This window comes from Callionymus lyra, chromosome 7, assembly GCF_982586985.1.
Source record: "Callionymus lyra chromosome 7, fCalLyr1.hap1.1, whole genome shotgun sequence".
NCBI lineage: Eukaryota > Metazoa > Chordata > Actinopteri > Syngnathiformes > Callionymidae > Callionymus > Callionymus lyra.
This window is the reverse complement of record NC_141824.1, coordinates 2,136,111-2,161,936: the sequence shown is the minus strand read 5'-3', so window position 1 is coordinate 2,161,936 and position 25,826 is coordinate 2,136,111. Positions and strand designations below refer to the sequence as shown.

The window sequence follows — 25,826 nt, the reverse complement described above, 5'->3', positions numbered from 1 at the left end:
AAAGTGCAGGGCAGCAGTCGTAGGTTTACACCGGAAACGGGGAGAACAGTTCAAAATAAAAGCATATATACATATGTATATATATATAATATATATATATATGTATATATATATATATAATATATATATATATATAATTTTATTTATTATATGCATATACCGTATATATATATATATAAATAAATGTATTTATTATTTGCTTATATATATATATCCGTAATAATGACATGGTAAGAGTCTAAATTATATAAAATGACTGCATTCGAAGCCTATTGCTCAAAAGTTATTCTTATTTCAACCAGGATACAAAGAAATGCCACAAAATATGAAATTACGCCTTTATTGAAAGAAGGGATAATTCATTGCACTCCACAACCACATTCGTATTTTCCTGTGAATTGAGTTTTATCAAAAAGGTGTAGTATGAAAAACATTCAACAAAAACATCAATAAGAAACTGCATTTAGGAAATTCCCCGTTAACTCAACTAAACCACGTGTGACTGGCTAAACTTAAGATTCAGAACAAAAACAAATTAATACTGAAAATAGGTAACACAGAAAATAGTCTTCCCAATATGAGAAATCACAGTGTTTTGCTTTTAGTACTTTTCTTTTCTTGTACTCTGCAAAAAAAAAAAAAAAAAAGGTACCAACATGTGACTCATGGCAAGACGATGCAATAAAATGATAAAAAAAAAAAAAAGGGGGGAAACTTAAATAACACTTTTGCTACCACGACTCATCTGATGTCTCGATCAAACGTTTACATCTATTTCCACCGAACAAAAGGAAAAACTCCAACAAAGAAAACGTTCATTTGGCTCATTTGAATCAAGCGTCTGGAGTGTGTCTGTGGCGGCGTCCTCGTGCTCGTGCACGTGGGCTCGTGCTCGTGCACGTGGGCTCGTGCACGTGCTCCCACGACCTGGAATCGTTTCCTGTCTTTAGCTCAAAAAAAGGGAAAAGAGGTGTTTTGAGGACTACGGTAAACTTAGTTGACCCCTGAGTTTCTAACGCGAGACTAGTGTTTATACCTCCGTACAGTGTGTTGTAGTGCAAGCCAGCAATATGCCTGATTAAACCGAGGTATATTCGTTAGCACCCACGACCGACCAGATCCATTAAAGGTAACCGTTGGCCAGAGAACGAGCAGTGAGGGAGGAGCTTCCTGCTGTGCATCTTTATATAAATCAGCAGTTCCATCGCTTCCACTTCTATTCTATCTATAAACATGTGTTTTTTTTCATAGAAAATATAAATATCCCTGAATGAAACAGATTCACAGCATTTTTCCTCGAGGGAACCAGTGCTCCTACCATAGTGCAGCCGTCAAGTGCATTTGCATTTCCAGTCACGACAGCGTCACTCGCTCTCGTTGTAAACCACGGTGCGTTTCCCACGGTTACGGGTGTTGACGCGCTTCTTCGTCTTCGCCGTCGTGGACTCGTCGCTGTCGTCCTCCTCCGACGCCGACGGCTTCCTCTGCCTCAGCCGCCGAGCCGCCGCCCTCTCGGCGCCGCCGGACCTCCTGGAGCTCCTCATCTTTGGACTGCTGATGGATCCTGAGCTGGAGAATGAGTGGTCGGAGCCAGAAGACGACTTCTTGCTGTCGGAGTCAGAGTTGCTGCTGCCGCTCTCGTCTTCACGCCTTTCCTTTTCCTTCCCCGCCCTCGAGCGACCGGTTCCCTCGTCTTCAGACTCTGACAAGGACAGGTTCTTCTCCTGGTTGCTGTCGGGCTTCTGGACCACGAGTCGCTTGGAGGAGATGAATCTGCCGTTCTTCTTGTTCCTGGCCGGGGTCGTCTGCACCTTCTCCGCCTCGGAGTCCGAGGAGTAGATCCGTTTCCTTTTGGCAGAGTTCTGATTGGCAGTTTCAACAGGTGAGGCTCGGTTCGAGTTCCGCTTGTTCTGTCGGGCCTCCAGTTTGTCGGCGGCCATCTTGCTCCCGTTGTTCTGTTTGACTCGACTCGCAGACTCTTCCCCGGAACCGGAGTCGTCGCTGACGCATTTCTTCTTCGGCAGCGTCCGGAGGCACAGGCGCCTGTTGGAGGCGCTGTCCGAATTATCGGACTCTTCGTCCGACGAGCCGGTGGATCGCTTCCTCCTCTTCTTGCTCTTGGGTTTGTACGACTGCTCGGAACCGTCGGACGCCGACGAGGCTCTGCCGGGCCACTTGGCCTTGTTCTTGTTCCTCGTCCGTCTCTTGGTCTTGCTCTCCACCTGGAAGTCTTCACTGTGACTGCTCTCCTTCCTTCTCTCTCTGGACCCAGACGCTCGTGTTCTTCTGGGAGCGTCGCTCAGCTCCTCCGACTCGGAACCGTCTCGTTCGTTCGTTGGCGAGGAAACGCGAGACTTAGAAGTTGAAACTTGACGCGTTTTCCTTGAATCGTTGCTTCTTTCGCTGAATCCGTTCAGCTGTGGCCGATCGTTACGCTTCTCTTTCTCGTCTTCGTCCGAACTGACCCGAGGTCTGGCCGACGACTTCCGTTGCTCTTTGTCACTAGTTCTGCGACTCTCTCTGGAAGACTTTGCAGAGGAAGCCTGATCCTCTCCTGCTGAGCCGTCGTCTGAAGCCACTTCCTGCTCAGACTTAACCTCAGACTTCTGACGTTTAGCTCGGTGTCCATTTAAACAAGGTGAACTCTCTGAAGGATGGAAACGAAAATGAACAGAAGTGTTACACAGATTCAATAAGAAGTATGTAAGGCATGTATACTTGTTACTACACTATCATAACACCAGAGTCAAGTACTGGACAATACTACACATATATACTTGTTACTACACTATCACAACACCAGAGTCAAGTACTGGACAATACTACACATATATACTTGTTACTACACTATCACAACACCAGAGTCAAGTACTGGACAATACTACACATATATACTTGTTACTACACTATCACGACACCAGAGTCAAGTACTGGACAATACTACACATATATACTTGTTACTACACTATCACGACACCAGAGTCAAGTACTGGACAATACTACACATATATACTTGTTACTACACTATCACGACACCAGAGTCAAGTACTGGACAATACTACACATGTATACTTGTTACTACACTATCACGACACCAGAGTCAAGTACTGGACAATACTACACATATATACTTGTACTACACTATCACGACACCAGAGTCAAGTACTGGACAATACTACACATATATACTTGTTACTACACTATCACAACACCAGAGTCAAGTACTGGACAATACTACACATATATACTTGTTACTACACTATCACAACACCAGAGTCAAGTACTGGACAATACTACACATATATACTTGTTACTACACTATGACGACACCAGAGTCAAGTACTGGACAATACTACACACATATACTTGTACTACACTATCACTATATATCGTATGCTTGTATCGTGATACGCATCAACACACTCTTGATAACACATTACTAAAGTAATACATGTAAAAGTTCTGACCATTTTTAGTCTTGATGGGTTTTTTCAACGACTCCTCTTTGGTGAATTTAGCGTCTCCGTTGGGCTGCTTATGGAAGTCAGATGAAGCCACACTGGCTCCATCACTCTCTTCATCATTGGAATCAGCAGCAGAGTCTGAATCCTTGGATGCTTGTGAGGAAAATGAAATGCATTTAGAGAGTTGATAAAAGGTCACGTCTCTACATTGTCACAGTTTACCCTGTGATGATGAGTCGCCGTCTGAGCTGCTCTGAATCACGGCAGTTCGTTTGCTGGTGCGAGGCGTGCGGCGAGGACGGATGGCGCTGGGATCTTCTTCCTCCTCCCGATCTTCATCCGATGCTTCCAGTTGTTTGATCTTGTTCACAGCCGCCCTCGCCGTTTTCCTCTTCAACAATCTGCGGCCTCTGGTGTCGTCGCCGTCTGACAGTCGTTGTCGCCTCTCACTGCGAGACGAACGACTGCTTCGCCCGTTCAGTGCAGCGCTGCGATCTGTCGAGCAAACATTACCTTCATATTGGAATTTTAATAACTTTGTCTGTGAATAAATCCGTGAGAACAAGTGAATGATGATCTTTTTTCTCTAAAACCATCTGAACCTAAACAAAATTTCTTTGCTCCGCCTTCACTCAAATCAACTTTAAATTAAACGCAGGGCCACAGAATACTGCGTCACAAATGGCTCACAAGAGGGAGTCAGTTCTGCTTCACCGACACTGAAAGCTGGTTCACAGCAGGGGGTCGTCAACCACTGATGTCCACCGTCTGAAAGGCATTTTATTTTTATGAACCACCAGATGTTCTAAAGAGTCAATGACCGAGACTCTGGACGCATTCAAATGCTGGTTTCATCGACTGAAACAAACTAGTGAACACGAGTAAAACACAAACACGACACCATCTTGGAACAGAGACATCAACACAATCCAGAGACGCAAAAATGATTAAAAACCGCTTCTTTACACAAATGGCATCGACGCTGGGATGGTGAAATGACACCATCCAACCCGAGCATTAGATGCACAAGAAGGACGAACCACTGAGAGTCCAGTGAAGAGAAGGTACGGACGACGAAGTATGAGGAAGAACTTTCTGCACAAGTTTCAACTGGATTATAAAGTTTGCACATTGATTATGCGACACATTACTAGAGTATAAGGTTTGAACTGCGATCAATTCCCACCCGTCTGTGTCCGGTCCAGACTTCTGGTGGAGCGTGTGCTGCTCCTTTGGTTCCAGGACGGGTAGCGTTGACCCGACGCCTGCGACGAGGCTCCGCCCTCTTCAGCCTCACTGTCAGATTCTTCCTTCGCCTCTTCGTCATCATCTTCCTCCTCCTCGCTGTCACTTTCATTGACTAGAAAGAAAGGATTGATTAGATTCATTGTTTTCTTGTACTCTCTTAAAAAAATAAAAGTAAAGAAGTGTTGACACGTATTCAGTAAGAAGTATTAACGTAAGGAAATATTGATACACTTTCATGAAACCATTTTGATATTCAACAGCAAAGAATCAATAAAAAGGGAATTTTATTTTGTTTAGCTTTCAAATAATATTTTATGTTTATTATAGTTTTCTTATGGTTATGGATTTTTGTTTTAAATTGTTTTAATTTACAATTACATGCAAATATTTACACATTTTTTCATTTGTGTGTTGTAATTAAACTTCCGGCCTCTAGAGGGCAGCAGTCATGACGTCCTCCACAGCTACAGGAAGAATGATGACTGAGGACCAGAGGATACAGTGAGTCCAGCAGCTTTTAAAGTTGATGTTTGGACATAATTTGGTTCGAAAACTAATGAAAGCAGTTACGACTTCGTCAAGAGTCATGTGGTCTGTAAATACTACAACACCAGAGTCAAGTACTGGACAATACTACAAATATATCCTTGTTACTACACTATCACAACACCAGAGTCAAGTACTGGACAATACTACGCATATATACTTGTTACTACACTATCATAACACCAGAGTCAAGTACTGGACAATACTACACATATATACTTGTTACTACACTATCACGACACCAGCGACAAGTACTGGACAATACTACACATATATACTTGTTACTACACTATCACAACACTAGAGTCAAGTACTGGACAATACTACACATATATACTTGTTACTACACTATCACAACACCAGAGTCAAGTACTGCACAATACTACACATATATACTTGTTACTACACTATCACAACACCAGAGACAAGTACTGGACAATACTACACATATATACTTGTTACTACACTATCACAACACCAGAGTCAAGTACTGGACAATACTACACATAAATACTTGTTACTACACTATCACGACACCAGAGACAAGTAGTGGACAATACTACACATATATACTTGTTACTACACTATCACGACACCAGCGACAAGTACTGGACAATACTACACATATATACTTGTTACTACACTATCACAACACCAGAGTCAAGTACTGGACAATACTACACATATATACTTGTTACTACACTATCACAACACCAGAGTCAAGTAATGGACAATACTACACATATATACTTGTTACTACACTATCACGACACCAGCGACAAGTACTGGACAATACTACACATATATACTTGTTACTACACTATCACAACACCAGAGTCAAGTACTGGACAATACTACACATATATACTTGTTACTACACTATCATAACACCAGAGTCAAGTACTGGACAATACTACACATATATACTTGTTACTACACTATCACGACACCAGCGACAAGTACTGGACAATACTACACATATATACTTGTTACTACACTATCACAACACCAGAGTCAAGTACTGGACAATACTACACATATATACTTGTTACTACACTATCACAACACCAGAGTCATGTACTGGACAATACTACACATATATACTTGTTACTACACTATCACAACACCAGAGTCAAGTACTGGACAATACTACACACATATACTTGTACTACACTATCACTATATATCGTATGCTTGTATCGTGATACGCATCAACACACTCTTGATAACACATTACTAAAGTAATACATGTAAAAGTTCTGACCATTTTTAGTCTTGATGGGTTTTTTCAACGACTCCTCTTTGGTGAATTTAGCGTCTCCGTTGGGCTGCTTATGGAAGTCAGATGAAGCCACACTGGCTCCATCACTCTCTTCATCATTGGAATCAGCAGCAGAGTCTGAATCCTTGGATGCTTGTGAGGAAAATCAAATGCATTTAGAGAGTTGATAAAAGGTCACGTCTCTACATGGTCACAGTTTACCCTGTGATGATGAGTCGCCGTCTGAGCTGCTCTGAATCACGGCAGTTCGTTTGCTGGTGCGAGGCGTGCGGCGAGGACGGATGGCGCTGGGATCTTCTTCCTCCTCCCGATCTTCATCCGATGCTTCCAGTTGTTTGATCTTGTTCACAGCCGCCCTCGCCGTTTTCCTCTTCAACAATCTGCGGCCTCTGGTGTCGTCGCCGTCTGACAGTCGTTGTCGCCTCTCACTGCGAGACGAACGACTGCTTCGCCCGTTCAGTGCAGCGCTGCGATCTGTCGAGCAAACATTACCTTCATATTGGAATTTTAATAACTTTGTCTGTGAATAAATCAGTGAGAACAAGTGAATGATGATCTTTTTTCTCTAAAACCATCTGAACCTAAACAAAAATCCTTTTCTCCGCCTTCACTCAAATCAACTTTAAATTAAACGCAGGGCCACAGAATAACATCAGCGACGTAAAAACATCCAACACTATTCATAAGATGCACAAACCTGTAATCCTCTGCTTCCTGGTCATCCTTGTGTGTTGCCTGGAGGAACCAGGACGTTTGTCCTCCGATTCACTCTCACTGTTAGATTCTATAGGAGAAGAAAAGAGACTCAAGTGACCCTAAACAACTGCTGTGACCCTCGAGTCGTCGTTCAAAGTAGAGACGAGGTTACATCACTTCTTCACCGACCTGCTGAAGAAGCACCTTTGGATCCGGACTCGTCGTCCGAACTGTTCCTCCGACTTCTGCGCGTCCTCTCGGGAAGGGTAGCTTTCGATGAGGTAGATTTAACTGCCGACGTTGGCTCATCTCTGTCCTGAGTTTTGGAAGTGGCTCTCTTTTGACTGAATTAAAAAAACATACATTATTGTCAGATTTCAAAATATTAATCAGTTTAGGATCAATTTACATTTTACAGTAACAAAGTTGACTGTTAAAACAATGAGGTGAGTTTTAGATCGTAATAATTCATTTAAAAAAGTTACAATTTTTTTCATTTACTTATTAAAAATGATTCAAAGTTTGAATTGAAAAGTTTTGAATTTAATTATATAAAATTCCATCAATAATTTTATACAAATGATGTGTTTTCTTCAACATTTGAAATGTTAAATCCGTTCAATATTCTGCTTCCACTGATGTGCTTCCATATAGACTCACGCGCTGCCAGACGGATCCGTCGGCTGAGTCTTCTTCCTGAACCTCTGACTTCGCCGGAGTCTTTCGCTGCTTTTAACGGCAGATTTATACTCCGACACGATGGTCCGGATCTGCTCTTCGAAGAAGGCCGAGAGCCGCAAGGTCATGCTGTAAATCTGAAAATGCCAGTGAAATGAAAGTCGAGTCGTAATCCATCATCAGAAACGTAGAAACATCGTATAACAACCGACCTTGGAGCGCTTATTAGGCGTGTATGCTTTCGCATTTGCAAATATCAGACGGATGTCTTTGCAAAACTCTATGGGGTTTTCGTAGTGGTCGTCCTCCAGAGTCCTCTTGACCGTTCCGAAGTCCATCGGTGTAGGGATGACATCGGCATAGTCCTGAAGGTTCCAATAGAATACAAATTCATTTAGGAAATACAATAATCAAGCCACAGTAACTGACCGGGTAGTTCTGTGGGTCCACTGGCTGCCGGAAAGGTTCTGAATCTTCACACTCAAAGATATAGTTGAGCAAACTTCTGCACTGCTCTTTCCAGGCGTCTCTGTCCGGCAGCACTTCTGCAGAGCGCTGACAACAGAACAAGAAAACGATCTGGATAACGAACCGGAACAACAAAATATTGCAATAACAACAGTCTTGTGTTTTTACCTGACGCAGTCTATGACCAGAGGAGGTGCCCGGAGCTTCAGCGTCTTCTTCCTGCAGATCAAAATCAAACAAACGTATTCAAATCTTTTCAGGCTGTTGCTCCAAAGCTTTGGAACGATCTTCTCTCTCTTTGCTCTTGATGATCTACTGACTCCTTTAAGAAACATCTGTGTTTGATGATCTACTGACTCCTTCAAGAAACATCTGTGTTTGATGATCTACTGACTCCTTCAATAAACATCTGTGTTTGATGATCTACTGACTCCTTCAAGAAACATCTGTGTTTGATGATCTACTGACTCCTTCAAGAAACATCTGTGTTTGATGATCTACTGACTCCTTTAAGAAACATCTGTGTTTGATGATCTACTGACTCCTTCAAGAAACATCTGTGTTTGATGATCTACTGACTCCTTCAAGAAACATCTGTGTTTGATGATCTACTGACTCCTTCAAGAACCATCTGTGTTTGATGATCTACTGACTCCTTCAAGAAACATGTGTGTTTGATGATCTACTGACTCCTTCAAGAAACATCTGTGTTTGATGATCTACTGACTCCTTCAAGAAACATGTGTGTTTGATGATCTACTGACTCCTTCAAGAAACATCTGTGTTTGATGATCTACTGACTCCTTCAAGAAACATCTGTGTTTGATGATCTACTGACTTCTTCAAGAAACATCTGTGTTTGATGATCTACTGACTCCTTCAAGAAACATCTGTGTTTGATGATCTACTGACTCCTTCAAGAAACATCTGTGTTTGATGATCTACTGACTCCTTCAAGAAACATCAGTGTTTGATGATCTACTGACTCCTTCAAGAAACATCTGTGTTTGATGATCTACTGACTCCTTCAGGAAACATCTGTGTTTGATGATCTACTGACTCCTTCAAGAAACATCTGTGTTTGATGATCTACTGACTCCTTTAAGAAACATCTTAAGACGTTTCCATTTTTCAGGCTTTTCCTTGAATTTCTGGAACTCCTGTGTTGTTATCAGTATTATCTTGATCTTTAAAGTATGTACTTTTTTGAGTATTGTTTTGATTGTTTAAGCGCTTTGTGACCCTGGTCTCGAAAAGCGCTATATAAATAAATATTACTTACTTACTTACATTATTCACAATATACATTATACAAAGTGGTGTAAACTGCACATTTATTCCAATGAACACTATAAAATAATTAGTAATAGATGTATTTATTTATGATCTTATTGATCAGATGGATGTGTGGTGACTGGAACCATCATTTCACAAAGAGAAATCCATCTTAACCGAAGGGTTATTATGTTTAACGATCTTAAAGTTAGCTTTGAACACAGCGTTACGTGACCGAGTTGTACGACAACATCAACATCAAATAGTGTTGGATTCAGAGTCAAAATAAAATGATAGTTTTGCATAAATGTGACAATATTCTTTTGTACATTTACATCTCTGACCTCGTCATCTACATCCATTTCTTCCACAGCGCTGTAGATCTCCATGATGTCTGTGCAACTTGGATTACTGCAAGGAGGAAAAACAAAACATTCAGCAACTATAAATGGATCTAAAGAATAACAAGGCTTACTTGACAAATCTCTGAAGAACGTTGGTGATGATCTTTGCCGAGTCCGCGATCTTGCTTCTTGGCTCATTGAAAGTGCGAGCGTTGTGTGCGATGTACCTCACGTCCCAGATCAATGCAGAGAAGCGCCTGGATTGTGCATGAGAAGATATTCACTTTAAATTAAAACCATTTCTATAGCGCAAAAAAAGAGGGTAAAGTACCTGTAGAAGTTGTTCATGAGACGCAGCCTGATGGTCCCGAGGTCGGTGGGATACGCAATCACAGTACAGTAGGTGGGATACTGGAGCAGGTCCACAGGACCAGAGAAGGGAGCTGCTATCTCTGTGAGCGACGACATGAAGGGTTTGGGAAAAAAAAGGCCAAATGAAGAAGGCATAAAGGTGAAGGTCAGAATTCTTGAGCATACCCATGGAGAGAAGTTGTTCAATTCCAGGAATAATCCGTTCACATTCCTCGTCTCTGCTTCGTTCTCCCCACTCTCCTGGCACAGGCTTGTACATCATCTCGCTCATCTCCTCTGGCGTGACGGGGATCCCGCTGCCGTCTGTGTCCATGTCTGTCGTCAGAGCAACACTTCTTTTCAACTTCATAGTTCCGTGTGAGAATGTTTGTTTATCTAAACTCTCATACCATCATCCTGAATAGGTTCCACATCCCACGGACTTAGCTTCTCGGTTTCTCCATTGTCCCACCTGAAAATAAAACCTTGTACTTCAAGAGCTGCTGGTTGAAGCTGCGATGAGATGTTTTTCTACAATCTGTGATTTTCTCACCTGACTTTGAAGCACTGGAAGAGACTGTCTTGGTATCCTGGCTGATACGGCTCCTGACAAATGATGGTACCGAACCACCACGCGTCGTCAATCACAGAGCGGAACCGGTCGCCTGCACGGAGGAAAAACTCACATCAAGCTTCAAACAAACAGTCGATCCGTTCATGTGCAGATTTTAAAAAAGAACCATTCGATTCTTATACATTAATCAACTTACCGGGTTGCCATTTTCTGCGCGTCGCTTCATTGTAACTCTGGCGCAAAACCAGGAAGTCGATGACGTCCGGCATGTCGTGGTACCTAGAATAGAAATGAACATCATTATCAGTGTTTCTATTTTTGGACATGAACACATTTATTGTTATCAGCAGCACGATACAAAAAAAGGGAAGAAACCTCGAGTGAAAACTAAAGTTTTAGGAGCAGAAATGCTGAGTTAAAACGACTCACTTCACAGTAAAGGACTTGTCTGTGATCTTCCCAGTGCCGTCGATGAGACTGAGCTTCAGGCAGCAGAGAGTTGGAGGACAGACTTCATACTTGATTCCAGTGATCTTCACAAACTCTTGGTCCTTTGAAGAGAAGACATTGGAATGAAAAAACCATTACATACAACTTGTCACGGCGGGAAAAAGCTCCAGTTTACAAAACTTACCCGTAGCTCCATCTTTTTCCAAGGTTGCTTCTCCAAGTTGATGGGATACACTTCGTTTCGGCTCACCGCCTCCACATAAGCTTCATGACCCTGGCGAAAGTAGATGACCTGGTAGAAAGAGAACAATGAACTTGGAGTGGAATGACTGACATGTAAAGTTTATTATCAACCATATCCTAAAGATACAAATCTGTAATGAGATGTAATTAAATGTAATCACCACTTTTTTTAAACATTGAAAATGAAAAAAGGGAAAGCAGACATGTCACTTGGGTTAAGAATATGTACCTCATCACCCATTTGGGGGACGAATGGAGATTTCCTGGGGATGACGTCGGTGATCCAGATGGAAGGACGGAACTCATTGGAAACTTCTCTGTTGATGGATGGACGTGGCTTTGGTCGCTGAAGAAAACAAGCAAAACATTATGGGTTACAATCATTTAAGAGGTTTAAAAAAAGTATTTTCCACAGAATTGTTCAAAATGTCAAGTTTGAGAACTGACCCTTGGGGACTTGACCTTTGACTTCTTCGCCTTCTCTTTGCCTTTCGTCTCCAGTTTTTCCTCTTCATCACTCGGAGGCTTCTCTTCCTCTTCTTCGTTTTCTTCCTCCTCTTCCTCTGAACTGCTGAGCTGGCGCCGGACGCGCTTGCGTGACGACAAGGGCGTGGAGGGTTGCAGGTTGATGCCAGCGTCCGCCGTCCAGTCCGAGTACTCGCTGGACGAGTGGCTGTCGGAGCGAACATTTTCAAAGTTACAGCCGAATTACAAATTAGCCAGTCATGGTTTCAATATCAAAAAAACTATTTTTCCTTTTTAAATTCTTACAAAGTTTTGTGTGTCATTGTTCTTGGACACTTGTCTGTCCATTCATGTACAATCATGTGGATTAAACTAAAAAGAAGTAAGTAAGTAAGTAAGTAATATTTATTTATATAGCGCTTTTCGAGACCAGGGTCACAAAGCGCTTAAACAATCAAAACAATACTCAAAAAAGTACATACTTTAAAGAAAGAAAAAAGAAGGCGTGATTAACTCATCTACCTCTGACTGTCACTGTTCCACTCCTCTTCATTTGAGGAATCCAGGTCAGTGCCGTCCATCTCATTGTCCTAGAAAAAAAGGAAATAAATTCCCATGACATTAAAAAAAAGAAGGTTACATTAAAGTGCTTCGTCTCAAGTGTGGTACCTCAGAGTGTACGTCGGAGGTCGCGGTTTCCTCTCCTTCTTCACAGGAAAATTCTATCAAATCTGTCAGGTTAGAGCGACCGTGATTCTTCTTTGTGCTCGTCGTGGGTTCGTCGTCGGAATCATCCTTCAAAGGCAATAAGATCTTGGTCAGGAAGAGGTTATGGATCAGTGCCATTAGAATATTTAACATTTAAATGTTGGAAATTTGAATTGTTTTTATTGAAATGCTTTTTAATAATTGAATTCATCTTTTAACAATTAATGTAATACAATAATGTGTCAATTGAACCGTTTTTTTATAATTGAATTGAAAAATGTAATATTTGATCATTTATTTAGGCTTATAATTAAAACATATTGAGTTTAGAAAAAAGTATCTGTTTTTTTAAGATTTAGGATCAAACCTTTATTAGAAAAATATTTTGAATTTATTTATTTATTTAATAATAAAAATTTAAAAAAGGAAACGTTGAATATCCACATTACTCTTTACATTTTTAAATAAAAAGTATATTTACCTTCAATATAGAAAGGATTGAACACAATCATTAAAAAAGGATTCATGCTTAAAAACAAGATTTCAATTAAAAATTCAAGTTTCTAATGTTAAATTTAACCATATAAAAGTTATGTATACTTATATATCTGTTGTCTTTAAAAATAAAACTTAAAACATTGAGATTGTTTAGACCTTTTCAATGCAACATTTACTTTCAAACAACTATCATGCAAGTACACGTGAGGAAGGAACACGATACATACTCGACAGCTGTTGTATAAAATGCGCCTCTTCTTCATGCTGTACAAGGCCATCTCTTCGTCACCTCTGGCCGTCCGAATCTCCTCCTGGTCCCTGTTCATCATCGAGACTTTGTAGATCCAACAGCTTCGTGATTTGATGACTTGTTTGGTCCACATACCTGTAACTGCTTTGACCGAGTTCAGGAACAACCACTCGGCGTCTCCAGGCCTGCAAGTCTCTCTCGGTGGCGATTTGACTACGAGGTGCATTTTGGTGCATCTGCCTGACGCCCTCCACCTGACCACTGCGGCGCAGGCCCACGTTGGGCGGAGACTGAATGTCAACGCGCTCATTGACAGATACTGTGGAGACCAAATACAACTATTACAGCTGCAACAGGAGTGAGTGAAGCACAGGCACAGTGTGTGTTTAGAATACCTCTGCGGGGAGTACTTGGAGCAGGAGCAGGGGCTTGTCCCGGCAGCACAGGTTGCCCCTCGCTTCTGCTTCCGACCTGCAGCGGCGCCTCGTTGCCAGCAGGGCTCTGCTGGTCCTGTTGCTGCTGAAGTGCTCGAATAGCTTCATCCAGAAGGTTGCCCACTCTCTGCGTGGCGGCCTCGTGATCTGCAGTCTGCTGGCTGATCACCTGCTCCACCACCTCGCCGTCGCCTGCACGTGGAAAGATGAAGAATTTAAAAAGAGAGAACAGCGTTTTCATTCTGAAAGACTGTCGACTGTGACTCACTTGTTGCAACGTATCCCAACTGAGGAACCAAGTGTTCAGCAGCGATGCTCTCTCGACCCGGAACAAGACGTTGGTAACTGTGTTGAACGGCAACAAACCATCATTAACTTTCTTTTATTTAAAAATAAATAAAATCACCGTTACTCTAGAAGACGAGTGCTTAAGTCACTCTGTGAAACATTTGCAATCTTATAAACGTTCCACTTCTGCACATGAATGGATATTTCTGGGAAGACGATTACATCCTGTAGCATGTACAGAGTATTTAACCAGAATGTTTTGTCGTTTTTCCCGAAATTCTTCCTGAACTTGACAAAAATCTCTATTCTTGGTCATTGCTGAAGAAGTTAAGAATGTTATTCATATAACTTTGATTATATAGTTAAGATGGAACAGGTTTTAAAAGGAAATGACACATACAGTTGTATGAAAATGACCCAAATTCAAAGTTTAAAAAAAAATCCATTAACAATTTAAACAAAATATAAATTGAATTTGGATTAAACGCATTAACGCATTCGTTTTATACAAGATTGCATTTATATTTGTACACGACGATAGAAAGAGGGAACTTTTAGTAATTACTTAAAATAAATGGAAGAAACACAAACTTAACTTCTCACTCACAAGTTATGCGTTCAATGACCACGGATGATGTGTTCAAGGACATAGGATATTTTAAAACTAAACAGAAATCACTTCAACTAACAGATAAAAACACATAAGATTTAAGGCTTTTCTAACTATTGTGAAACATGTCATTATTAAAGTGATTATGAAGTTTAAATCGATGGTTTGATTAGTTCAGTGTCGTCTGCACTCATTTGTTATTTTATTTTCCTTTAAAGGATGTTGTGTTCATTTTTATTGTTATAAAAAAGGTTTGTGTGATCAATAAAAACAATGACGACTTGTGTGTTTTGAAGTTGCTGGTGGGTAAAAAAATGGAAATCAGTATTTCCCTCCAGCCAGTGGGTTTAACATCTATGGTGGTGATGATGATTTGGATATTCTTTTACCCTTTTATCTTTATAACAAACTACATCTTTCAATCTTGCTTAGAGTGAACGTCTTGATGTTGTTGGTCTTTTAGAACAACAAGAAAAGGTTTCATTTGGCAACATTGTACCTGGGAGGATGAGGGTTTCCATCCACATCCACGAGGAAAGGTGGAGGCATGAGATGAGGCGCCTGTTGAGTTTGTTCGTCGAGTACAAAACCGTTTGCATCCCTGATCAGCGGCCTGTAGTCCGTGTGGAAGAACACTTGATCTGGAAGCTGAAAGAATTGTTTTTAAGTTGTTGCCACAAAAACAACTTGCAAAGTTATGATCCCAGCCTGAGGGAGGAACTGGGATACAAACCTTCTCATATGGCTTAGAGCTGCCAAAACCAAAGATGAGCAGGTGGCCGTGGGAGTCTGTGCAAGCAAACCGCTGACCATCCGGGGTGAATTTGCAATCAAACACAGCACCGTGACCTTGACCTTCAATCTGCAGTAGAAACACAGATAAGCTATTGAAACAATGTGACAAAGTAAACAAAACCTGCCAAACAAATGATTCCACATCCTTAAATACGATGACCTTCAAAGTGAAGGTATAAAGTGTTTTGTTATCACATTATGTCAAATGTTTTACGTGCCATGTTAAAGTAGTGCTGCGTCTTCTTTCCACGAAGAAGGTCCCAAATGAAAACGTTGCCATCGTGGCCTGCAGACAGTATGATCCTCGGGTCGAAGGGGTGCGGCTCCAGAACAAACACCTCGGCTTCGTGGCCCTTGAAACCAAGAAGACAAAGTTAGAAGTTAGGATCCAGCATTCTCTTACATCAAAAGACACAAGCGCCGATTACTTTAAGGATATGTAGCAGCTGTCCTGAGTGGGAGTTCCACACTTTGAGGAGATGGTTGTTCACTGCAGTGATGACACTATTGTCATGGCGATCCCACGCTACCATGGTTACTTTGGGCTTAAAGTAACTTTCTTCTTCATTCGTCGTTTCCGCTCTGAGTGGAAGAAAGAAAATCACATATTGAATAAGTCAGGAGATAATATTACATGATCATAGATGGAATTTAAAACCCATATTTGAGTAAATGTTCTTGCAGTTTCATGCCAGTCTTAAGAGCAAAAGACTATTATTAGACCTTTATTGATGATCTGTTTGACACAGACTTAACATGAACATTTCACACTGTTAACTGCTCAAATGACTCGAAGAATTTAAAACATTTAAAGCAAATCAAATCTTAAATATTTAATACAATTTAAAACATTCAAAGCGGATAAAATCTAAAATATTTAATAAAAAAGCTTTACAATGATATATAGTTAAAAGGGGAAAACTTTACAAGATATTTTAAAATCGTTCCTTAAGATAAGTGCAGTAATCTGTCGCCATTATTCTCATAAGAAACAGTTTGTAGTAGAATATAGAAATGTCACATTACCCTGGAAGAGTGGCTGACATGTTGAGAAGAATACATCGCCACTGCTGACGATGATGGAGCTTCCAGATCCTTGCCGTCCCATCTCGACTTCCACTGACAAATCTGAGAAGGAACATCATTTAATATAACCACCACTGTCACAAACACAGAGAAGAAAACATACCTTTCACTCAAGTGGGAAAACTGGATACTGTCCACTTTGTCCTGTACCGGACACACAATGCAATGTTGAATATTTTAAAATACTATAAAGTATATTTGAGTTTTTAACATTTGTTTTCTTACCGTGTGCTCATGGAGCTCTGATATTTTTTCTGGATTTCCACTACCCAAGTAATAGATCCGAATGACATCATCAGTACTTCCTGTGGCTAAGAAAATTCCACCTGTGAGAGAGAAAATATTAGATATACCTATATAACAATATAAAACAATGTTTTCCCTCAAAAGCAAATATTTAGACACAACTCATTTCATAATTCTAGACATTTTCTACTCCCATTTTGCAACAATAAATATGGATAATTACCTGGACTGAACGATGAGCAAACCGTCTGAACACCTGGTCTCGGTCGCTCTGTAAACTTGTGAGGTCGATCACTAGAGAAGGAATTGAAACAACAGTTAATGAAGACCAACAAAACATTTGGACATTTATATGAACGTGTCACGTGGATGTATCACAGAGTTTCTACAGCTCAAGTGAAGTTTAAGATTTCTTTTTTCAAACCATTTGAAATTTAATTAACTACCAACTCAACAAACATTGAAAAAATTAATAAAACACATCTCGACCACTTCACCGGTTTGCTTAATAAATACTTTTTTTATTTATACATACATGCAAGAGACTTGAAACCAACATAAAAACTTAAATATCATGTGTTTAAAGACCTATTTTAGATTCCTGAATGTCATGCCCTTTAGGAGCTCTTAAGGATCCACCCCGTTTCAAATACATCCATTAAGGAATGAAAAGAACATTTTAATACAACCTTTTTTAATCCACTAAGTGTTTGATAGCCTCTGGTGCAACTCACCTAAAGTTTATGTTGTTCACATCCCACTGCCAGAAGCAGACCGTGGCATCTGTCCCAGTGGACAGCATGTAACGCTTGGAGCCTTTGGCAGAGAAAGGAGAAAACTGGAAAAAGCACAACACAATCAGGCTTGAAAAATGTCACAATAAACAATTCCTTCATATCTTTTTATGACGTTTTGAAAAATATGCAAAGGTCTAGCGTAAAATAAACAGACTGTGGATCATTACACAGATCAGCAGGGAAACTATGTTTGCTATACATTCTTTCTTAAAAAGGAATTAATGAACAAATGGCCGTTGACCACACCTGTAGCGAGGTAATGGATCCACTGTGCCCCTGAAGCACAGCAACAGGCGCACAAGTACGAAGGCACCACACACGGATGGTTTTGTCACAACTTCCCGCAGCGATGAGTGTGTTTTCATAACTAACAGCCAAGTCTGTGATCTCTGCCGAGTGTCCGCGCAACGTGGTGTGAAGCCGTCCATCGAACGAAGACCAAATCTTCACCAAACAGTCATCTGAGCCCTGAACAAACACAAGACATTACAATCATAGTGTCACACTCCTCCATCAAAAGACGAATGAAGAGTTTCTTACTGTAAAGATCCTGAGACCAGTGCGATCAAATGCAATGCAGTACACGGCTGACAGATGACCGAGGATTCGCTTGTGCAGACGCATGCGCTCATAGTTGCTGACAGGATTGATGGAGCTGAAGCGTTGTGCCCCAGTGAGCTCTCTCCCCCGATGAATCTTGACTGCAAGCAAATCGTACAGAGTCACGACAGCAGCAAAAAAAACAGTAGTAAGAGATCAGATCTAACTTGTGGGAACAATAAAGACATTATGTTTACTTCAGTCATGCAAATCAACTACATATTAAAATATTGTTGAGGTACCAACAAAAGAATCTACCCAGATTTTGAGGTTCTCGGTCATTTAAAGGCCTCTCGGGTGGTCTGCCCCGGCGAAGGGCTGCATATGATGAAGCTTTACATTGCACGTTGTCCCAGTCTGGAAGGTGAACAACGGAGGAAGATGTCAATAGATTATAAAATAGTTCATTCACGTCAACTGGCGAGACTCGCCCACGGAACGTACCTTTCGCGGTCCTGAAGACCGACTGTTTTCCTGAACCCAGCAGAGAGTGCACACCAGGGACACATGATGGCACCTCTTTGTCCAGAAGTGGTCCTATTTGCTTGCATATCTGAAGCAAATGATCAGGAGCGATATGTGTGTTCGCAGCAACCTTGAAGAAGTACAAGATTAGTGTGAGGATGACACATTGTAAAACATTGAAATTGTTCGATCCGTAAAGTGTCCAGGTACTACTATATGATGCATAGAAGTAAACACATATTATACAGTACTTTTCCTGAAGGAGACCTCCTGAGGGATCAATAAAGTTCTATCTATCTATCTTTGACTTGTCATGTTTCAGAATGCCATTTTCTTGAAACATATTTAATTTGTTCAACATGTGAATGTGAGGCATTGAGCTTCAGACCCACTACAACAGCATCATTAAATTGACTCATTACATTTGGCTAAAAGCAGGAAAATAATAACGTTTAGGTCCTAAACGTTATTTGACTGTTATGCATCTCCTAAACTTAAGGAGATACAAAACAGTCAGACAAGGTCAGTAGCAAAGCAGTTATAAAAGCCAGATGACACTTCTTGTATTTTCATTCTCCAGGAATTGTGGTAAATGCTAATGCAAGGTTCAACCAAAAAGCTCAAGTATTTGAAGTAAGTCTACAACAAATATACACATCATTCTCAAATAAATGTAAATCTCAAGTAAAAAAATACTACCTTGAACTAGTTTGATGAGACAAAAATACGCGAATATCTGTACACTCTGTACACAAAACTTTCTAATCAGGTTGTAAACAAATTTAATCTAAAAGTGACGTCATGAGGCAAAATACAGTTGGTCCCACAGAGCCGTCGAGTGGGCGTGGCTTCAACGCTCAACGTTCCATTTCTGACCAATCACAGCGCTCGTTGCTGTCACAGTGACGCGGACGCGGCCATTCTCGGAATCCGATTGGCTGGCGCGCGTGACGTCACCGTCAGACAGAAGCCTCACTACTCTCACCATCTGCAGTAACAACAGCACGAGCTAAATATCGAACCCAAAAAATCCCTTTTTTCTCTCGTCACCATGTTTCACTTTCCTCCTCTAGAAGCATCACGTGTGACAGGTGTGTCGCGACACCTGGGGCGTGCGCGACGTGCGCGCGTCCACACGCACACACCAGGCAGAAGAACAAAGAGCGTAAACAAGCGCGTCTGTCACAATAACAAACACCTGCAGTCTTACCAGGTCCTGGTAGGTCCTCGGGTGCTCGTGGCCCTGCCAGTCCAGCCTCCTGGGCAGCAGCTGTGGCGAGAGAAGGGCGTGCGTGAGACACACGCGCACGAGCGAGCGTTCACGTCAAATGACGTCTAAACACAAGTGGAGCAACAACAACAGTGAAGCGACACGAGCTACACACCTGAGCCTCTTCTATCCCTCTGGCGAGCGCCTGCGAGGACCAGAGACTGACGTTACATCACATCCATCTTTTAATTGTGAGCTAAAGTGTCGAAACAACCATAAACAAGTCGTGCACGAGATGCTAGCTCACCTCAGCCACTGCCTGAAACGGACCCGTTGATAAGAAACGAGATATCAAATAATAGAGCTCTAGAAAACAAACAATAACAATAAGATATGAATTAAATGATGAATTGAAGGTGTGTGTTGACTTCTTACCCGACTCAAGGAGCGAATTGTTCCGATTTTTGGCCATTGAACCGGACGTGAATGTTGTCGGGTGAAAAAATAGGTTAACTCTGTGACTCCAGCGAACAATATATATTTATTTAATTTGGCCTGTGCAGCTCCGACCCCCTCCACGGTTGCTCCCGCTTTCTATTCAGCCTGTTTTCAGTCGCCATTGGCAGGATGAGGCCTCGGCTGCACCACTCACTTCCGGTGTCGACGTCACACACCGGAACCAGGGGGCAGGGAGCAACAAAGACGCAAAGTATCAACGTCCGCACAAGAAATGATTTTAACTCTCTTTTAACACAGTCATGTAAATATACAATTAAAATGCAGTTGAGACTCAATTGCTGCGCTTTTAATAATTCAATAATCACTCGTTAATTTTGCCGTATGACGTCACAATAACTCTGAATAATCCTTTTTTTAAATCGCCAGTACTTTATATTATATAGAAGTAAATGTAAGAATAAAAAAATAATGGTTTAAACTTTCATCATCAACGTACTTCAACTTTAAATCCATGTATTACTTTTATTTCGTATTGCAAGTATGTTTTTACTTATTCTTATATTTAAATATTCATCTCTATTTAAATTGTTATCTTTTGAAAAAATACATACATTTTAAAACGAATAGTAAATGTAAAAGTTGAAACATGTCAGCATTTATTTTGCTTCATAATCTTCCTATAAATGATCACATAAACACACAAGATTGGACTTGTTGACTGATCACTGCTCATCCACGATGCAAAACATGAAGTAAACAATGAAAGGACATTAAAAATAAAATAAACAATCAACAAAACTTAATAATCAACTAATAAATCCAAGGTCATTTGAAGGAGAAAGGTCCCCATAATTGTTTTAAGCGTTTTAATGTGTGCTGCAGAATGAATATATTGTTGCTTAGTTCTGTTTTTCTTCTGTTCATTTTGTGCTTCATCTTATTATATTCAGAACACCAGCAACAAAAACATGTTTACAACACTGGAAACAGAAGTTTCTAATTTATTTTTTAATCTTTTCTAATCTCACCAAATTAATTTGTGATGAAATGATTGATCCAGTCATCGATGGTGATATGAAGTGTTGGAAATTTCCAATTAACTTCTTCATCATCATTAAACCTTGTACTAATGAAATAAGTTATAATTAATCAATTAGAGAAAAGTACCATTTGTTCAAAACTCTACACTCAATCTTTTCTATGATCTTTATTGAGTTAATTTAGTAAGATAAGTTAACACCCAAAGGATCCCTTTAACTGTGTGCAACTTAAAATGGCTATAAATGAAAAATAATGCAACATATTTAAGAAAAGCCTCGTCCTCACGAGGACCACAGAAGCCTGTAGACGTCACAACTACTGTCTTCACCGCGACACCACCTCACATCCGTCCTAAAATACTACATAGAAAACGCTGATTGGTCCAAATAGTGAATTATTTTAAATGCAAATCATTTTAGAGAAAGAAAATCTCTTACCACAAAATATCCTCATACAAAGAAAAAAAAACACCAAAATGAAAAATACAAACTTTAATAAGAAACTGTAAATCATACATTGCAAATGTAAAACATTTCCCTAAGAAATTGTGTGAAAACTGTACATAATCGAAGTGAAACCACGAGAAAATCCCCCAAAATGAGTCGGTAGAAAACGGCCATGATAACCAACCCTTATTACAAACGATAACAACACATGCAGTTTTATCAAATCTCACGCAAAGAATGTGGCTTTAGATTGTTTTAAATATCAATATAACATTTTAGGTCTGAACATAAGTCCTTACATTTTAAGTTTAACTCACAAATTATGATGCCGCTGAACTTTTACGTCCCGAGTTGCTCCAGGAACCGAAACGATGTAGTTGTGCCAAAACCGTTGGGATTAGTTGACTAAAAATATGCCCTCGACAGAAACCTTAAAATGACTAAAACAAGTATAACCCTTCCCGAAACAATCGACAATTCAACCCACTCCTGAAAAATAAAAAAGGTAGATCACTACCAACAGCAGGGACTATTCTGCAGGTGAGTCGTCCTCGGCTTCGTCCTCCTTCTCCTCTGCTGCAGGAGCCTGCTAGGAAACATGGACGACTGTTATTCTGCTTCGACAACATGGCTCACGGTAATAAGAACCTCTTCGGCTTCCTTGTCGCCGTTCTCTACAGACGTGTCTTCCTCTTCTGCCTCAGGCTTCTTGTTTTTCTCGTCAGCCTTTTTCCCCTTTTTAGCCGCAGGAGCAGCCTGACCCACAGAAACCAACGGCATTAGAACAACAGATCAACTCGGTCAAGTTATGGCTGTCAAACGTCTTCTTACCTTCGAGACGACTTTAGCTTTTTCATCCTTCTAGAAGACAAAACAACATCAACACGTGAGCCAGAGTTCCAAAGACCTCAGAGGTCCCACCTCAGCTTATTTTGATGTAGAGAAAGAAAACATTCAACTACAACTGCAAGTGTTTACCTTTGGCACGTCTTGAGTTGGCACAGCTTCTTTCTGCTGGACAAAAACAAGAAAATCCCTTGTTTAAAAAATGCCAAATGAGACTTTTGAATATGGAAGTAAAGGGGGGTCAGAGGTCATCGAAACATGTCCTATGTAACCAAAAGAAACGACATATCAGCCCATTGAGAATGTAGTAGTTTTATGTGTTTGTACAGACTCACGAACAACGATATTTACATCAAACTTACACATGTTTGGTGAGAAAGATGAAAAATGGGATCAAACTTATTTGGTTTTATGTTGGGGACGAACGACAATAAGATAAAAAAAGATAAAACGTACTTCTTTTATCCGGAGAGACTTCCTCTGAGGCTGAAAAGACAAGAAAGGTGTTAAATATTCTGTTTTGTCATCACAACACAATGTAAAATAAAGTGAACACAAACATATATTCATGTCCACTTGGTGGCATCATTTTTCAATGAAGCGTCGTTAGCGACTGAATTTACTCAGTAGGTGACACTTCATCTCCAAAACAATCACAATCGTCGGTTTAAAACACCAGAGGATCAATTTATCTTATTTATTATTCTTTAGCTTAATATGTCACATGTGCGTCACTCAGAGAGTCATCGACCAATTGAATCATTCTAAACGTGAATACATTTCAACCTTTGATATAAAAATGTTATTTCTTCAGACAATCATCCTGTGATCACTTGAAACAATTGTAATAACTTGTATTTCGTTTTGGATTCGTTACCATCTGTACATGTATCCACGAATATTCACCGTATTGGGTTGTTTATGAAGTTGAATTCACTTCTTAACATCAGGACCAGATCATCTCTCAAACCACTTCAATCAGGATTGTGTCAAAACTTTGGTTATTGAATGTTGTAAACATCATTACGACTTTAATTTATGCGATACTAGTGGATTAAATTATTATCATTGTACAGTTTCATGTTTTCTTTTATAAAGAATATCTTTATTGACCAATGAAGTCCATTATCCCGTGTTCAGGGCTGAGTGAGTGAGACTGGAGACAAACCCTGTTTACATGTGATAGGTTCAAAATGTGTTGTAATCTTCCACAACTTTGAAGTTTTGATTTTGAAAAAACTCTTCACAGATCGTCTCGTTTAAATTTACTTTTTAAAGATCAAATATTTTAGTTTGAAAGTGTGTTTGCACAGTTTTCACAAATCTTTTGTTAAAACTGGTCTCGAGGTGAAGAAAGTCTTCTTCTGGACTGACCTTCTCTGTTGCTTCTGCGCCGCTGCTCTGTGGAGGAAACATGGAAAGAATGAATGCAGGTAAGACTCAGGTGGGTGTGTCAGGGGGGGGATGGGCACATCTGGCTTCCGTATAGAACACACACGCAATTATGCAACTTCTGTGCTAATGCACGGTTTTCTCATTTCTGCACCGCATTCTATCGTCTTTGTTTAGATAATATAATAATATAATCATATATGAGCAGAAACAACAACAACATCTGATGTTTTCAAACACGCGCTTCTTCTTCCGCTGGACTAGATGTTCAAGAAACAAATGTAGCACAAAAAACTCTTGCACTCGTTTTCTTAGCACAGACTCGTCGACATCGACTGTTGTTCTCTCACTTCGAGGTGTTTCTCCAGAAAACGTGAGCCACGTCTGAAGCTGCCATGTTTTTACATGTGACGCAGGTAAACATTTAGCGCCAAAAAAAGACGCGGAACATGACGCGCCATCTTGAAACCACTGAACGACATTATTGAAGGAATATTTAAGACAAAACTCACCCTTTTACGACCCATTTTTGCTTCCAACAGACAGACAGACGTCGTAGTCGATGCTTGCGTGTGTGAGTTCGTGCTCGTGTGTGTGCGTGAACGACTCACCAGAACCAGCTCAAACCGGATTGGATCTCCGCTTTTATTTTCTCTCATTTTAACCAACCAGCCTTGCGGGATAAGATAAGCCCCGCCTCTTGCTCTCGCTGATTGGCCTGCATGTAGAGGCAGCGCATATTTGAACCATAGCAACTCACCTGTGTGGCCGAGACCTGCTGTCAATCAACAGTCAACCTGAATATGAATGACCTTTTTCTTTCAGGTTTAAAAATGTAAAAATCTTTTCTAAACACAGTCCTTAGTTGGCGAACGTATTTTTATATTGTCTTTTTTTGAACCTGGGTAACGTAGTAAACAAAACCTCTTAAGGTTTTTGGACGCAAGTCTCATATTTTTATAACAATATTATAAATTACTATGATTTACGTGACATCAGTCCATTATTAAAGAAGATTCAAGTTTAGATGCAGACACTAACTCTGCATTAAAGCATTATTGGTTATACTGGAGCTACATAATAAAATAAAATAAATGTGTTTGTACAATGTGCTGCTAAAAAAGAGAGTTGTATAATTCTTAAATTATAAGGTTAATTTAACCTGTTCATTCCATCTCTGAACCTATCAATAAAGTTTTACCTACAGTACCTACCTACTTCAAATCAGGGCGTTAAGTTCACGGCTGATGAGAAACTGATTTACAATTGTATTTTATTTCACTTTTACAACAATAACTGGTCATATCACCACCTTTCCTCTGTCAATGTCACACAAACATACACACAACAACACACTTGTTGAACACAAAGTTGATCAGAATCAGAAACTTTTATTACAACATCAACATATGATTTTATCATGGTGTCAGTACAGAATAAACACGAAAAACGAGCAATAAAAAAACAGAACCAATTATTATATTAACTATTATATTATATGAATCAATTTGAACAAAGTTTGCCCTTAAAAATGAAAAGGAAAATAATAGAAAATATAAAATAAAAAAAAG

General features: G+C 40.2%; 2 protein-coding genes across 5 annotated transcripts; both read right to left on the bottom strand.

Annotated features, from left to right (window-relative positions):
* Positions 1–324: 324 nt before the first annotated feature.
* brwd1 (bromodomain and WD repeat domain containing 1) lies at positions 325–20,763 on the bottom strand. Its single transcript, XM_087795462.1, has 46 exons — positions 20,507–20,763; positions 20,379–20,437; positions 20,247–20,276; positions 20,072–20,131; positions 18,841–18,991; positions 18,655–18,753; positions 18,337–18,497; positions 18,043–18,264; positions 17,734–17,837; positions 17,223–17,293; positions 16,979–17,079; positions 16,857–16,897; positions 16,694–16,795; positions 16,096–16,249; positions 15,886–16,020; positions 15,606–15,734; positions 15,372–15,520; positions 14,243–14,319; positions 13,936–14,166; positions 13,676–13,859; positions 13,518–13,608; positions 12,754–12,879; positions 12,607–12,674; positions 12,067–12,292; positions 11,849–11,965; positions 11,561–11,668; positions 11,356–11,477; positions 11,123–11,205; positions 10,906–11,017; positions 10,763–10,824; positions 10,539–10,688; positions 10,333–10,453; positions 10,133–10,258; positions 10,002–10,068; positions 8,551–8,601; positions 8,344–8,469; positions 8,127–8,279; positions 7,897–8,051; positions 7,426–7,580; positions 7,238–7,324; positions 6,742–7,014; positions 6,523–6,672; positions 4,651–4,824; positions 3,687–3,959; positions 3,468–3,617; positions 325–2,647 (listed from the first exon to the last, which is right to left on the bottom strand). The coding sequence occupies exons 1-46, from the start codon at positions 20,541–20,543 to the stop codon at positions 1,365–1,367; spliced, it is 6,906 nt and encodes a 2,301-aa protein (XP_087651588.1). The 5' UTR covers positions 20,544–20,763; the 3' UTR covers positions 325–1,364.
* A 1,284-nt stretch (positions 20,764–22,047) lies between these two features.
* LOC148074614 (uncharacterized) lies at positions 22,048–24,872 on the bottom strand. Of its 4 annotated transcripts, none has more exons than XM_087795479.1 (7): positions 24,768–24,872; positions 24,238–24,264; positions 23,320–23,349; positions 22,996–23,031; positions 22,849–22,878; positions 22,666–22,773; positions 22,048–22,603 (listed from the first exon to the last, which is right to left on the bottom strand). In XM_087795479.1, exons 1-7 carry the CDS (start codon positions 24,780–24,782, stop codon positions 22,547–22,549), a joined length of 303 nt encoding a protein of 100 aa, XP_087651605.1. In that variant the 5' UTR covers positions 24,783–24,872; the 3' UTR covers positions 22,048–22,546. The 4 variants fall into 4 exon arrangements, with proteins under 4 accessions (XP_087651605.1, XP_087651607.1, XP_087651606.1 ...); XM_087795481.1 differs by having other exon boundaries at positions 22,849–22,875; XM_087795480.1 differs by having other exon boundaries at positions 22,996–23,028.
* Positions 24,873–25,826: the final 954 nt, after the last annotated feature.

Excerpts from the sequence above, each read along its gene's own strand:
- brwd1 (XM_087795462.1), bottom strand. The coding sequence starts at position 20,543 with ATGGCCAAAAATCGGAACAATTCGCTCCTTGAGTCGG. Across the intron at positions 10,825-10,905 it reads TTCCAGTGCTTCAAAGTCAG|GTGGGACAATGGAGAAACCG; the intron begins GTGAGAAAATCA and ends TTTTATTTTCAG. Across the intron at positions 2,648-3,467 it reads ACCCATCAAGACTAAAAATG|AGAGTTCACCTTGTTTAAAT; the intron begins GTCAGAACTTTT and ends TCCATCCTTCAG.
- LOC148074614 (XM_087795479.1), bottom strand. Across the intron at positions 23,350-24,237 it reads GCGCAGAAGCAACAGAGAAG|CCTCAGAGGAAGTCTCTCCG; the intron begins GTCAGTCCAGAA and ends TTGTCTTTTCAG. Across the intron at positions 23,032-23,319 it reads AGTCTCTCCGGATAAAAGAA|CAGAAAGAAGCTGTGCCAAC; the intron begins GTACGTTTTATC and ends GTTTTTGTCCAG.